We start from the raw sequence: 15,477 nt of genomic DNA on the forward strand, positions 1-15,477 counted from the left end.
TAAAATCAAATTTCTCCTACATTTTGGAAACTTGAGTACATGTTGATATTATGTAAAAAGTTTTTTAAATTTAATATTTTCCGTTCTCTCATAATAATAATAATAATAATTAAAAAAAAAAAGATAATGACAAAGCCAACAATAATTTGTTGTTAAGAAAATTTAGGAATGGAAATAAAGAATGAAATAAATGAAAGATAGTAAACAAGTCAGTTGAACGAACTTAATTCAATTTTTTTTCATTTACTTCATTGTTTATTTAAATCAAAGTCAAAATCAATTGGCTTTTAACAACTATAATTATTAATGTCTATATATAAATATGTACACAACTTATGAATATAGAAATTTCAGTTTCAAAATATGCGGACAAATTAAAAAAAACATTGAAGGGTCCCGTACGTTATTTCCCATGGCACACAATGGTAGTAGCTTAACAACTAAGCCCACAAAGTAAAAAGAGTAAAAATTTATGAAAAAATGGCACAACATGACATCCCATTTTACTAATTGACAGCATATAGCCTTTTTTTATTTTTTTAACAAAAAAAAGTTTTTGAAAATTAAATTTTGCAATTAGTAGCCCATGTATTGGGAAGTTCATTTTTAATTAAATTAAATAATTTTAGAAGGTGGGCAGCATGGTGTCCTTTTTTATTGGAAAGTGATTTTTTTCTTCCTATTTTTTATCTTCTTTTTCATACACACATGATTCTTTTGAATTGTTTTTTTTTAATTAATTCTTTCTTCTTCTTCTTCATTACTTTGAATAAAAGATGATTTACTTTTTGTTTATTAGTTTTACATATTTGAGTTCTATAAAAATATTCGTTCATAGTGTCTATTTTTTCTCTTCCGCTTTTAAATTTTTTATGATTTGTGGATGTCTACTCGTTAATTTCTCTAACTGTTAGCCTATGCTTGATCCCCCTCTTGTATTGTCGTTCAATTTTTTGGGAGTTTTAATTTTTGAAATTTAAGGTATATTTAATTTAGGCAAAAACTTACATAACAATAATTGATTGTAGGTATCAGTTGTCTTGTTTAAGAAAGTTATCCCTAGGATTATTCATAAAAAAAAAAGATTCTCATTCTAATTTTGTGGATTCTCCATCCACAACTCTAAATTTTAGCCATGTAAGTTCTTCTCGTTATCCGATTCAACTTGTGTGTTTGCTATTGAACATTTTAAATTTAATGTGCAATCCTCATTTACACACTGAATAAAGAATTTGAAATGTATACAAATTTTGAGGGAATGAATACACGAATATGTATACATGAATGCAATGCATACATGAAGTGTTTGATTTTTTAATATGTATGCACTGATTTTTTAATATGTATACACTGGAAGGGATAACATAGCTATAATTGTATACTAATATACTAAGTGAATGAATACACCATTCTTTTACCTATAACGAATAAAAAAACATATGAAAATACATAATTTACGTTTTTAGGTGGTTACGTATTGTATATATAATTTTTGATGTTTCCGTTATTTTTGTTATTTAGTGATGATTGGTTATACGAGGAAAACAAAAAAAAACTATTAAAATGTCATTTATTAATTTTGGCCATTTTGTGCTTATTTGTCTATTAAATGCTAAATATTATTGGGCTATTTATTGCCAATTATAACTATCAATTGTATATATGTGTCATTTTCTCAATTTATCCGCATCAAATATTTAAATCTTAAGAAAAGAGAAAAGGCATAGGGATACAAGAGATTTAATTGTACTACTTCTTTTGTTGAATATTATTTGTCTGAAAAATCGAATACACATTTAAATTAGGATGATTTATTATAATTTATTAATATCAAATTAAATTACATTACATTAATTAGATAGATGTGTATTCGGTGGGGTCTTCCCAAGAAAACAAAATTCATCGTTTCTCTGTGCTTGTATACTTTCACGCATAAATATGCGCACATACTCTTTTTCGGTGTTTCATCTTTTTCATTTTGTTCTCTGCAATTCGCAATAGCTAGGGTTTTTTGTCTCTTCTCGAGTGTGAGAAGAGAGAGCAAAAATGGGGCAACAATCGTTGATCTACAGCTTCGTTGCGCGAGGAACGGTGATTCTCGCTGAGTATACTGAGTTCACTGGAAATTTCACCAGTATTGCATCGCAGTGCCTTCAGAAACTCCCTGCTTCCAACAACAAGTTCACCTATAACTGTGATGGACATACTTTTAACTACCTCGTCGATGACGGCTTCAGTGAGTTTTTTTTTTCCTTTTCTCGCTTTTCCTCTGTGTGTTTGTTCTGATCTGTAAGTCGACTGGTTTTTTTTCTGATCTGTTATCTATGATTATCTGCTTCTTTGATCTGACAGTTCAAATTTATCGATCAGTTCCATTTTCATCTGAATCGCTACTGCTATGATATTGACTGTGTTAGATCTTAGTCATACTGATAAGTGGTCAATTCCTAGGCGTTGAGTTTGAATTGAAGCAAATTTTTGGTTTAGATCTCTTTTATTTTGTGAACTATTTGCAAAAATAAGGATATACGAGAATTTTGTTTATTAAGAGAACTAGAGGTTAAGGACTTGTATGGAAGATCCTCCAATCATCGTCTGTGCCTTTGTTTGCTTGATTCGTTTTTTGTGTAATTCGGTCAGTTTGGTGTTCTTTTATTAGAATCTACTGATACTTGCAGTTTCTTTGTTTGCTTAGCAGTGCGGATGACAATGCATCTTTGATTCATTCTGTTGGAAATACCAGGACTTTTAACATTATTTTACTTGTCTCAACATAGACGCGTAGAACCGTTTTAATTTTGAGATGACACCCAGGCTTGATTGCTTGTCTAATTTGTGGTCTTCCTGTGAGAGATCCATGAAATTAAACGGGAAATGCAAATTTTGCGCAGCTGTCTTAAGTTTAGCATGTCGGATCACCAACTTTTATGGAGGCTAAATAGTATGTATTTCTACATAGTATAAGTAGTCGGGGGATTTTCTCATTTTAGAATTGGAATGTATATGAAAAATAAGTCTATTTTGACAGATTATTGTCTCACTTGTTGTATCTGGGAAATTATTGAGCTATCTGAGTATCATGTTGGATATGCTTATTATTGAAAGATGATATAAGGAAACAATTTTGTTACAACTTTGTTAAGTATTTATTTTCCTAGGATACTAGTGTGCATTTACCACTGTACTTAAAATAATGATTGCTATCTGGCAATTTGATATATAATGCGCCATTGTCATGTTGTTTGTGTTTTGGCATTTGTAAAGCTAATGTGCTTTATTTTGTACAACCAGCATACTGTGTTGTAGCTGTGGAGTCTGTTGGCAGGCAGGTCCCAATTGCATTTCTGGAGAGAGTTAAGGATGATTTTACCAAGAAATATGGTGGAGGCAAAGCTGCTACAGCTGTTGCTAACAGCTTGAACAAGGAGTTTGGGTATTTTGGCTTTTCCCATTTCATTCTCTACCACTATTGTTTTTTAGTATGAATGCTGATATCTCAAGACCATGATTATAACTACAGGCCCAAAATAAAGGATCAGATGCAGTACTGTGTTGATCATCCAGAGGAAATCAACAAGCTTGCAAAGGTGAAGGCTCAGGTTTCAGAAGTTAAAGGTGTGATGATGGAAAACATCGAGAAGGTAAGCACATTCCCTCTGTACTATAGTATTATTTTAAAAGACTTGGTATCCTGATGTGGGACTAGAAAACATTGAGAGTTCAAGAATCTGTATTGCAGTTTGTTAATGAGAATTGTGGCCTTGCAGGTCCTGGATCGTGGGGAGAAGATTGAACTTTTGGTGGATAAAACTGAGAATCTTCGTTCACAGGTTTGAATGCTGTGAAATTCTGTCTTTTGGTGGATAAGACTATTCAATTCCCTGCTTCTAAGAAATTGCCACCTTGAAATGTTGACGACAAGCTCTTATTGCCAGTTATATGAATAAGAGCTGCTAGCATACTTTTTTGAAAAAAATTGATAGCACTTCTCTGATTGCCTGCTACTTTGCTAGTTTTAGCAAAATGGAAGTGGTCTACAAATATCCAGTTACTTACTGAATTTGATGTGGTAATGATGCATCAGGTGGTAACTTTTGATATATGCTGTTGATCAACAATTTGCGTTTGTTGTTCTACATTTGTATGTTTTGCGAACAATCACTTGGTCCAGTCCATTGTGAAGTCCGTAGGTCAAAACTCATGCTACAATCATTCCCTTAAATTTTAGTAGCAAACTGTCGGTATATGAGTTAAATTGCGCCTGCATTTGAAATATTGGAACTTGTGAATACTGCATCATCACACCTTAAGTTGCATATTTTCCCCTTTTCGTCATCTGCTTTGTGTTATTGTTTACTCGTTTGCTTGCATTTAAACTAGAATTATTGGCATTTCTAAAAGTGTATTATTATATTGCAGGCACAAGATTTCAAGACACAAGGAACAAAAGTGAGGAGGAAGATGTGGTTGCAGAACATGAAGATAAAGCTTATAGTCCTGGGCATCATTTTGGCCTTGATTCTGGTCATAGTTCTTTCGATATGTCATGGCTTCAATTGTCATTAATTGATGGTCATTTATTTATTATAACGGTGGTTATTGAACTATAATTCTTAATACTTCTAGCAGTAAAATGCCTGATCCTTGTAATTCAATTTTTATTTTTTATTTTTTGAATGATACATTTTGCTCTATGCTGTGGAGGTATGATGAAGTGCCTATATAGCTTGTCATGCTGTGAAGTGACTTACTGCTGAAAGCTTCTCCTTGGGAGCTCACGTGTAGTAAACTTTTGAAAGATCCAAAATTTGAACGACCCGGTGAATATAGTACATATTGCTCTATTTTCTGTCTTTTGTTTATGCCTGGCTGCCTTGGAATAATTTACTAGACAGTGTCAACCAACTAAAGTAGTAGTTCTCTGTTATGCAACAACTGGGATTTACTCTACAAATTTAGCCCCAGCAGGATGGTGTTGGTTGATTATTTTTTTAGGACCGTCAACTTTGTATAATGTTTTGGCATAGTTTTGGGTTGAGCATAGGTCTATTCCGTTTGCGAGGGAAGTAGAGTTTTTCACGCATGATAACATGTGGTTCCTCTCTTTCTTTGTATTGTATCATATCTTCTGACTGCTATTTCTTAGCTAACACCGACAGAATATGTGATAATTTCTCAAACTTAACAGTAAGGTATATTTGCTTCTACGCCAAAGAATTTAAGGTACCTTCTACCTTAAGGTAAGTAAAACTTAAGGCTTAACAATGCAATAGACACGAGCAGAAATTCAATTTCTCCGGTTCTCTTTCTATTCTTATTTGAGACATTCTTCAGTCAACAAATAAGAATCTGGGATGCTATAGAGGATTATATTTTTAAGATTTGAAGGAAGTTGTCATCTTGAAATCTCAGGGATAAATATTCATAAGAGAGTACCAAAACATGAAGTAAAAATAAAGAAATGATTAGACATTTTAAGATAAACAAAAGAATATGTTCTAATTGCATAAATACTAGTAGAGATAAATATGCCTAGCCCACATATAATGATGCTGGAAAACAAGACAACCCGTCGATGCAACAAGCCATAATAATTTCATGCTTTTTTTAGACAGACAGACATTGGACAAAAGAAAACCATTATGCCAAGGCAGCGTTTAAGGTATAGCAAACTAGAGATCCAATCAACAACTAAGCCTGGTTGTTATTGCCACCCCTTGGACGGTTTCCCATCCGTCCACGTCCACGACCATAACCATAGCCTCTGCCACCTCCACCCCTGCCTCTTCCATATCCAGAGTCTGACACCACAACATAAAAATATTAAGAACCAAAAATGCATTTATAACATGATATAAGCTAGTAAGGTGGAGAAGAAAACAAATGACGTATCCATGCTTACCACGATATCCCCAGCCACCACGGCCTCCACCTCGCCCCCAGTTTGAGTACCCACCATTTTCTATCAAAATGAAATAATATACATCAATGCCAGGAAGTGTTAGAGCCTCCAAACCAAAAAAAAAATACTTGAGGTAAGGAAGAATACCCTGATAGTTATCATATCCATCTTGGTAATTTGTATATCCACCTCTGTTCCAACCACGTCCCCTACCTCTACCACGCCCTCGGCCTCGACCACGCCCTCGGTCATATGAATCTAAATCAAGTTATGGTAATTTTTGAGGATGTAGCAAAATTTCACATGAATCATTGTTATATAATTATTCTGTTAGTTAGCAGGTCATTACCTTCATTACCAGCATTGTAAACTACTTGTGCTTGTCGAGGTGGGGGTTGCTGCTGTCGAGGCTGGTAACTATAACGTGGGGCATAGTTGTTGTTATTGTTGTTGTAGTAATTAGTCTGCTGAATCTCAGAAGGTGCTTGATACCTATGAACATGAACTTACATAAGATGTTTTGTAAATCAAGCAAACCATAGAGAAGAAAAATTTCTGCCAGAAGACTCGAAAAGAAAAAAGGAATTATCACAATAAACCATGACTCAATAAGGTAAGATAAATTTGCACTCGAGTAAGCATGTTAAGGTCTGAAAGAACATCCTAATAAAAAATGAATACAGCAAAGGGTTACCCTGGAGAGTCCTTGTTCAGTTCCGTTGTTGACAAGGTGATTGAAATCATTGAGACATGCCGAGTCTGCTCCACACTATTACAAAGAAAACCAACATTAACAAGAATCAGAACCACAGCTATGCAATGCACCCAATTGTAGAATAAAAGGTAAACCTTAGACTTATCCCACATGATAGGCAGTTAGGAACAAACAAATTTGAGAAAGTTAGCAAGACTTCAAACTTACGGCAAAAGGCCCTCTTCAATAGGTTCCCATACATCTGTGATGCTCACTGAGCTGATAGCAGCATCTTGATGCAGATGAGGAATTCTTCTCTGAACAATGAATTACATCTGAATATGGTAAATATAGAAAGTGTAATGGAAAAAAAAAAAAAAAAGAAGCAGGCAATCTACCTTAATGATCTCTGCAACAGCTACAGTCTTGCTTATTGCCTGACCCATTGCTTTCAAAATGATCTCTTTCCCACTCCTCTCCTGAATAGCCAATAGTCATAAAACTTTCTATTAGCCACTTCTGAAAAGTTTCTGGTTACAGTCCACCAAAAAATGAGAGAGATATAATCTGCAATGCAGTTTCAACCCTCAACCTTAGGGATGGAATGAATTATCAAAAGATCATAACGCTACAAGCCTACAAGTATTTCTTGCTTGAAGTAAGGCAACAACAAAGCAATTGATTATAGGAAACACACAAGAAAGATTCTCAGAGCCAAGAACAGATCAGAAGTACTCTCCTTGGCATCTTCAAAGAATATCACTAAACAATTACATAAACTCTCCTTTTCACCTTTCATCTGCTGAACCATAGGGAATCAACTGCCAGCTTTTATAAGTTGAAAAGCAAAATTATTTAACTCAGCTACTACTGAATTCTCAGTTATGGTACTCCATTTCAAAAAATTGAACCATCAAAACAGCCTCAGCTTAGGATCTTACTTATTCTTGTCAGACCACATATACAACACCAGATTATTCTCTGTGTAGAAGTTTTGGATAAATAATTGCAGGGAAATCTAATTGTCTTGCTGTCCTATCAAGATGTAACTTCTACAATGTGTTGAAGAACCATTATAACCACCAGTTTCCTGTGCCCGAGCAAATTTTTGAAATCCTCCTTGCACTAAGTATTAATGCAGCAATAAAAATAAAGTATCAATCGCAGAGACAATATGCAGGTATGATCATTAATTCTTCTAGGCACAGGTCATGAATACCCTCAAGTGATTGTCATGTTAAAGTAATAAACATAAGCCTGTATATTGACAGCAAAAGATATATGCACATTGACTCTGTTTTAATGGAACTACTAGGTACAAATACTACTTTAACATGCACGACCACGAGAACTCCAAAAGTTACGAATAGTTAGTAGCAACATCCTACAAACACAGAGCAATGATCGCACTCAAATAGACCACACTATTTCACAGCTTAAGAATAAAAATCTCAATCCATATATTACATTGTCAACGAAGGCACACGAAATATAAATGCATGCAATCATCCAAACCAAAAATAACACCTTTAGGGACGAAAAGCCGAACATTTTAACACTGTCAGTAAATGATTCCACAATTATCCCAAACCATTGCCCAAAAAAACATCAATCCAATCAATCAAACAACACCAATTCATCGGGGCAGCAAAAAAACAGCTGAAAAAAGCAAACAGTTTCACTTTCTGGAGTGACCCTGTGAACAACCAATGGAAACCTATATATACATGCATAACAATAATACCAAAAACACAGTCAAAACTGTCACAATAAAAAAGAAGCAGTCCAGTGCGCTAAAGCTTCAACCCAAGACCTTTTGACAACAACTTTACCAGTTACGAAAAAAAAAGTGAGTGTTATACCTGAAGCAGACTAGTAGCATAGCTGATGTAGTTTCTTACAAGTCCCTGTGAAGTAATTCTGATCTCATTCTCGTTAATGGGTAATTCAGGCTTCGGTTTCTCTACTTTTTGATACCTATCCATTTTTGTTCTGATAAACAAAAACCCTAAAACCCTCCTCTTGTTCTTCAGAGAAACAACTGTAAACCCTTAACAGAAACAGCGGCAGCAGCTAATTGTTTGTTTTGTTATCAGGTGAATTTTTGGGCTTATTTTGAGGCCCGAAATTAAACGGGCCACGAGGTTCAATAAAGAGATAGTTTGTACAAATAACCCCTTTTAGGTCATTAGTTGTATTTTGTTCTTAAATTTAAAACTTGGGTAAATATAGTCTACCAACAAGGGTTGTGGCGGAGTGGAGTGTTTTACTCGTATGAGACTTTCTGGCATAAATTCAAATTTAATTGGGTTTCGATGTAGGTATCAAACACATGAAAGAAAATCCAAAAAATATATATAGTTCTTGAAAACTATTCTTCTAGATAATCTTAGACTCTAATCTTATGTTTTTTACTAATATATTTATGAATCTTACTGTCTAATATTTGAATAACTTATCATATTTTAAGCTATTATTTAATTTTTTAAAATATAATTTCAGTTAGCTTAAAAATAATTAAATTTTAGTAAAATAGTTCAATTTTCAGTCACATATCCTTGGAGCTTAAGCAACAATGATTTAACTTCAATTATATAATTTTTTTTGTTTTGCCTTATATAGCTTAAATGGTGATCTCGAAATCGAGTATATATTCACTTTCCCTATTTGCTTTTCACCTTTATTAGATCCAAAACGAAAAAAAAATGGATTGCATAACTTAAAAATAATTAATACTACCTGAAGTCTTAACTGAAAATTTCATCAACATGAAAAAAAAGGTACACATATACTATTATATTTCTAAACGTACATATACTATTATGAATGAAAAAACCATCCTAAATATCAGGATTAGCGTAGTGTAGGGCTTGTTATAGGGAAATCACTCCTGAGTCCCGATCCACCATAAATTTCTCTCTCAAGAATGAATCTCATCTATTCCCTGCTTGTGAAATTTCAAGAGTGGCACATGAGTTTCCTCGTATTCAAACCTCAAGTCTGAAACTTCTGGTTAAAGACAATGAAGAATCTCATCCATCCCTCCACACTGCTCGATGCCTGTGAAACTTCAAATTCTTGCACCAACAAGAATGTTGTCTAGTGAAACATTTGAACAAAAACTAATCACTCTATTAAACTTACTAGCATTTGGTGGCAAATTAGGCAACTTCCTCCAACTACACATCCCAAAATCATTACTAAATTCACAAACACAAGCAGGATAATTCTTATGATGTTCTTCATTGTACACATAAACAAGATTCCCCAATCCAACACATTTCAAACTAGCAAATTTGTCATCTTCATCACTATCAAACAAACAATACATCAATTCATGAGGCATTATAGCAAGTTCACTAAACTCCATTGTTTTCTCATCAACCTTCCATAGAACAAAATTTGGTCCATTTGTTGAATTACATAATCCACCTAAAACTAAACAATCTTGACAAGATACCAAGAATGAAAACAAAATCCCAGGTGGTCTAAGTGTTTGTACCTCACTCCACAAATGTTCATCCAAATTGAAACATGTAATAAAACAAGAATATATCCCAAAAACATAGTAGAATTTATCTCTTAACAAAGCTGAACATAACCACTGTGATGAATTCCCTGACCTAAAATCTGCTGGTAAAGGTGGGCACAGTTCCCAATAATCAAAATTTGGGTTATAAATCTCAACAGCCAATCTGTCCTCAACATCAACTAATCCACCAACAAATCTAACCCCACCAACAACAATGAATCTTGGATTTAACCCTTCATTGTAAACACCCACAAGAGGATTACACCTGGAGAACCTCAAAGGGCTTGTTTGGACCCAAATTCCATTAAAAATAGGCTTAAAACTGAAATTTTCAGAAGTTGTAGCAAAGAAAAAACCATTTGAACCAATAAAGAAATCTTGGGATAAAAGAGTTGAAGTGGGAAGTGAAATCCACTCATTGGCATCTGGGTCATAAGCAAATGGTTGGTTATTGTTGTAAAAAATGCTGTTTTGGCCACAGAGAAAAAGCCATGGCTGCTTTTTTGTAGCAGAGATTTTGGTAGTGAAAGAAGAAGAAGTGATTATGGAATTCCAGATCTTGCATACAGAGGAAGCAACAATTATAGAACGAATTGGGAGGTATGAGAGGATTTTTCCAGTAAGATCTGAAGAAAGAAAATCCCAATTCTTGATTTTTTGGTCATTTTGAGAATTGAGTTTTTCAATACAAATGGATTCTTCCATCTTTTTTTTGATTGAGGGGTTTTGAAAAAGATTGTTTTTTTTTATTGAGTTGATACAGTGTGTGGGATTTTAGTTTAGATTATATAGAAAAAAATGGAGAATGTGTGAGGAGTAGTTGGGTTTCCTACTTTGTTGCACAATGACATAACAGAAAAACAAACATATAAAGAGTAAGAAAAATTAAAGAATTGGTTTTTGGAAATTTAATATGATTGAGACGAGTCAGACTTGCTCGAGTGGTTGAGTGCCTCTATCATCAATTGATAGATTAAGGTTAGGTTTAAGCGATTAAGTTAATTTGAAGAATAAGTGAGAACATTATTGATCTTCTTGAGGGTGGGGTAAAAAAAAGGTTTAATTTGTATTTTTAGTTTTCCTTTTAGTTTATTTTTAAAAAAAAAAGTTTTTTTCACAACTCGTTAATTTTAATTTTTAAAGTCCGTGAGATTGAAGGATATTTTGATACATTCTACCTATCTTTAGTGTAATACCATAACTTCACAAGAATTAAAATCTTTTTTTACTTTCTTAAAAATTTTATCAAATCAAAGTACATACAAATTAAATCGAATGGAGTATTTAAAAGTTGAAATTGGTTATTTTAGGTCTTACCAATTACTAGGACTTGGTTTTTAAGCTTTAAAATATCAAAAGAGCTAGTGAGGAAATGCTACTGAAGACCTTTACTAGATTATAAATGATTGTATATATCATTGAGATCTTTCATCACAAATTACTAAATTAAGACCAATAGATTACTTACTTTTTTTGTTTGCATATCAAAATAACTTCATAAAAAAAGTTTCTTCTTTTTATTAGGCAAGAGGATTAAAAGTCTTCAAATTCACCTATAGTGTAATTATCAAATTATACAAGGTATAATACAAAAATATAACTTTTTTAACTTGGCTTCGATAGATAACTATACCCTCCAATTTTGAGTGTGCACAAATTGGCACTTAAACTTGTATAATATTGAACAAGTAGACACACATGTCCTACATGACATAATATACATAAGACACCACGTAGGACACAAAATTGTCGTGTAAGGTGTCATCAGTCATGTAGGACGAGTGTGTATATTTGTTTAATTTTGTATAAGTTTAAGTATCTCGTGTGCATATCCAAAGTTAAAAATCATAGTTGCTAGTTAGCGCCAAATTAATGATCATGTTTATGTATTATGCTTAAATACAATGAATGAAAGGATATTAGTTTGGAATTGGTCCCATGAAACATTTATGAGTTTGAAAGTTGGCTAGAATGGTCCAAGTATATGTATTATTTGTTATTGTCCCCTTATTTTTACTGTATTTTTATTTCATATTTCTTTCATTGTGATATGCTTTATTTGAACCGATATATAACGAAAATAATATTTCTGTCTTTACAAATTAGGAATAAGACTGTACATATTATTGTTTTTAGACTCCACTTATAAAATTTAATTTCATTGTAACAAACATCAAAATTTGATCCAATTTATCATAATCGATTAGTTAACATGTTGATTAATCATATTCTAAAACATGAAGAAAAAAAATCAGTGTCTTATCAAATTATCTATCGAGCTGTAAAAAAGATTCAACAACAACAAATAAACTCACTATCTATTTCACGTCAAGCCAATATGTTGAGTAACTCTCAATATAATAGTAAAATCAAAATATGTAGATGAATCAACTCATCAAGTTCCCAATAAAATAAGATCCACACAAGAAAAAGCACTTGCTATTCGTCGGTTTTTAGCAGCATCCAGACACATTATTGTTATCGTTGAACGTTGGTTAGAATATAAAATTGACATATAAGGTGAATGTCATGTGCGTTAAACAAATAACGTTACATCAAAGTAGCAAAGTTGATGAACAAATCACTATAATCCACGTGGCACAGAGACCACCAATCTTCTTCATAGCTCTAGCTCTAGTACCACAACTGTTATTAAAAAAAATAAGCATAAATTGATGGAAAAAATCTTGCTTCGAAATTAAAATATGAAAAAAAAGAAAAGATATAATCACCGAAGAGGGTTATAGTGGCTCGATAAGTACTCCTTCAAATTTAACAAAGGTTGTAATCTTTGGTACGAACTTAATGAATATGCATTATTGCTTTTCATATTATACCAAATATACGAATGATTGATGTATTTTGGTTAGTTTTATGACTTTACTGAAATACACCTTAGTTCGATTTACAATCTTGCGTTACATATTTCCATTTTGGAGCCTAGAGTTTTTTAGAAATAGATTTTCTATCTCACAAAACGTATATTGTATCCTCTTCAAACTAGATTAGGTATTGAATAAAAGGACTAAGGAAACTTACATTCAGAATCTGTGGTAACCCAATTTCCTTTTCTTGTTGCTGCAGGGCACTGATCTATATGGACCATAGTTGAGTTAAAGGGGGAGTTTTTTATAGATTGGTGATTTTTTGTCACTGAAATTGCAGAGTAATTTTGATCAACATCCCATCTGAAGCTGATCTTTGGAGAGTCATAGCTCAGTTGATCATCATTTGGTACTGCCTTTAAGTCCGACCTATCGCGTAAGTGCAGAACCTACACATTATCAGTTCACTTAAACGACAAATACAAATAACTGTTCATAAATACTTATTTTTATATGTATATAAGTTAAATCTTACTAAAAAATATTTATTTTTAAATACTTTTGAAAGTGTGGCCACACTTTCTGGTCCAGGCACATTTTCATTAGTGACAACATAAAAAATCTATATAGAGAGTAGTTGGGAAGAATAAAAGCTGTATCTGTATAAAAGAAAAATTGATGGAATATAATTCATTTACATATAACTTGAATGTGATCGTGCCAACATGTTCGTCATAAGATATATAAATAGACAAGTCAAATAATATTAAGACTATGCTTGTACTTCTCCTCTTAGATATAAATAATATGGAATCGTGTACTATGTAGTATGGATTTTTGATCTTTTATGACCAATTACATTTGAATAAAAGAAAATAAACCTATAAAGATTTTATTTCCAGATCTCGTGTTATATTTTACTGACTTAAAATAAGTTTAATGGCTCGTAACCTTGATAGTACGAGCAACTTGCTAAAACAAATAACGTTACACTAATAATTGTCTGTGTATATATGTTAAAATTCGAGTAATCTTACCTTTTGACCAAAGTATTTTCCTCCCTTTTGTGATTTAGCAGCAGCAGCAGCCCATCTTATTAGTTCCTTCATCTTTGAAAGTGTCTTGATTTTATCTCCATTAGCCTTTTCCTTCTTATCTGCATTAAAATTTTGCTCCTTATGGCCATCACTAACTGGCAAAACTTTGGCTGTGGCAGAATCTGACTTTCGACGAAAGCTTAATCCACGAGTAAGACTCTGTTTTTTCATCTTCATGCAATCTACAAATTGTTGTTTCCTTCGCGAACTTTCCAATCTCTTTAGACGAATCGTGCTGTAGAAATAATCTTTCTCAATGTCTTTTCTGCGTAATGTGTTGAACAAATTGAGGATGTTGCAGCAGCATGAATTTGCTGATTTTCCCGCTCGATTTCTCTTTTTTCGAGAAATCCCAAACAGGACAATGCCTTGGGATTTCACTTCCTCATCTGAAAAAACAGAGGAATTAACAAACATTGATGACTTTGGATATAAAAAATGACATTAAAATGTAGCAATCTAAGTTCTGCGCGCTGACAATGTATAATTTATTTACATCATAAGGAAAAATTGACATATCAGACTATCATCATATGTCAAGTCTGATATGATAATCTGAAAAATAGAACGATAACATATTGCAATTTGTAAAGTTGCATGAATAGCTATAAATAGGCAACTTTTCATATCAGACTATCTTCGTGTCAAGTCTGATATGGTAGTCTGAAAAATAGACTATCGGTGAAATTACAATATTTGAACAAGAAATGTAAATCTAAAATGTAATACTAACAAGATAGTGAACAAACTTTTTTTTTTCCACTCACCAGTAACAACTTGCTTCTTGCTAGAATTGGTGTTAAAATTGGTCTCATTTGCATTCTTGAAAAGCCATTGAAGGATCTGTTATATATGTGAATGCTCAAAGTTAGCTACATGTGAACATGACAATAAATAATTTTATGATGAAGAAAAAAATTTATTAGAAAACTAGCTAACCTGCATGTTAGTGGAAATATATTTTAAATAGACTAGTAGATTCTTTAGACTATACAAGTGAGACAAAAAATTTGGTCAAATGGATCATATATAGAAGGAATTATATGTGTTTGTCTGTAATAAGCCAAAATTTCTTGTCTTTGGCCTTTGGAGAAAGATGAAGACACTAATTTTGGTGTGTTTTGTGATTTTTGTGGCAATAAAGATTATATTTATACAAATTAAATATATAGTAAGACTAATTGATCATGTGGTGGGTACTAAGCAAATCTTGAATCTAAGGGAGAAAAAAATGACACTAATAAAGAAATTAAAATGTAATAAATGGATTTTATCTATGGTGGAAACTCTGTTCACCATACAAAATGTAGGGCCTTTGGTGGTGTTTGGTTTATGGCCATCTAAGGGAGTCTTGGGGTATTTTTCATGTTACAATAAGCTTTAATAGAAAGATCAGTCTTAAAGTCCCAACTGCCAAGGCATAAATT

At 32.8% G+C, this 15,477-nt stretch overlaps 5 protein-coding genes across 5 annotated transcripts in view; 2 read left to right on the top strand and 3 right to left on the bottom strand.

Moving 5' to 3' along the window:
* LOC125807725 (probable pectate lyase 8) overlaps positions 1–15,477 on the top strand; it is a 104,321-nt gene that overhangs the window by 71,829 nt on the left and 17,015 nt on the right. The gene's annotated exons all lie outside the window — the stretch shown is intronic.
* On the top strand, positions 1,862–4,694 carry LOC125807738 (vesicle-associated membrane protein 721). The gene is made up of 5 exons (XM_049487475.1): positions 1,862–2,236; positions 3,292–3,433; positions 3,521–3,641; positions 3,768–3,830; positions 4,420–4,694. Exons 1-5 carry the CDS (start codon positions 2,047–2,049, stop codon positions 4,564–4,566), a joined length of 663 nt encoding a protein of 220 aa, XP_049343432.1. The 5' UTR covers positions 1,862–2,046; the 3' UTR covers positions 4,567–4,694.
* Positions 5,539–8,709, bottom strand: LOC125807736 (uncharacterized). Its single transcript, XM_049487473.1, has 8 exons — positions 8,459–8,709; positions 6,995–7,075; positions 6,825–6,913; positions 6,597–6,671; positions 6,252–6,394; positions 6,050–6,160; positions 5,903–5,962; positions 5,539–5,801 (listed from the first exon to the last, which is right to left on the bottom strand). The coding sequence occupies exons 1-8, from the start codon at positions 8,579–8,581 to the stop codon at positions 5,692–5,694; spliced, it is 792 nt and encodes a 263-aa protein (XP_049343430.1). The 5' UTR covers positions 8,582–8,709; the 3' UTR covers positions 5,539–5,691.
* Positions 9,666–10,835, bottom strand: LOC125807726 (F-box/kelch-repeat protein At3g24760). The gene has a single exon (XM_049487460.1). It carries the CDS (start codon positions 10,831–10,833, stop codon positions 9,667–9,669), a length of 1,167 nt encoding a protein of 388 aa, XP_049343417.1. The 5' UTR covers positions 10,834–10,835; the 3' UTR covers position 9,666.
* On the bottom strand, positions 12,749–15,045 carry LOC125807792 (uncharacterized). Its single transcript, XM_049487528.1, has 6 exons — positions 14,990–15,045; positions 14,818–14,893; positions 13,991–14,439; positions 13,513–13,575; positions 13,168–13,402; positions 12,749–12,774 (listed from the first exon to the last, which is right to left on the bottom strand). Exons 1-6 carry the CDS (start codon positions 14,993–14,995, stop codon positions 12,749–12,751), a joined length of 855 nt encoding a protein of 284 aa, XP_049343485.1. The 5' UTR covers positions 14,996–15,045.

Source organism: Solanum verrucosum, unplaced genomic scaffold, assembly GCF_900185275.1.
Source record: "Solanum verrucosum unplaced genomic scaffold, falcon-dt-bn FXZP01000183.1, whole genome shotgun sequence".
Taxonomy (NCBI): domain Eukaryota; kingdom Viridiplantae; phylum Streptophyta; class Magnoliopsida; order Solanales; family Solanaceae; genus Solanum; species Solanum verrucosum.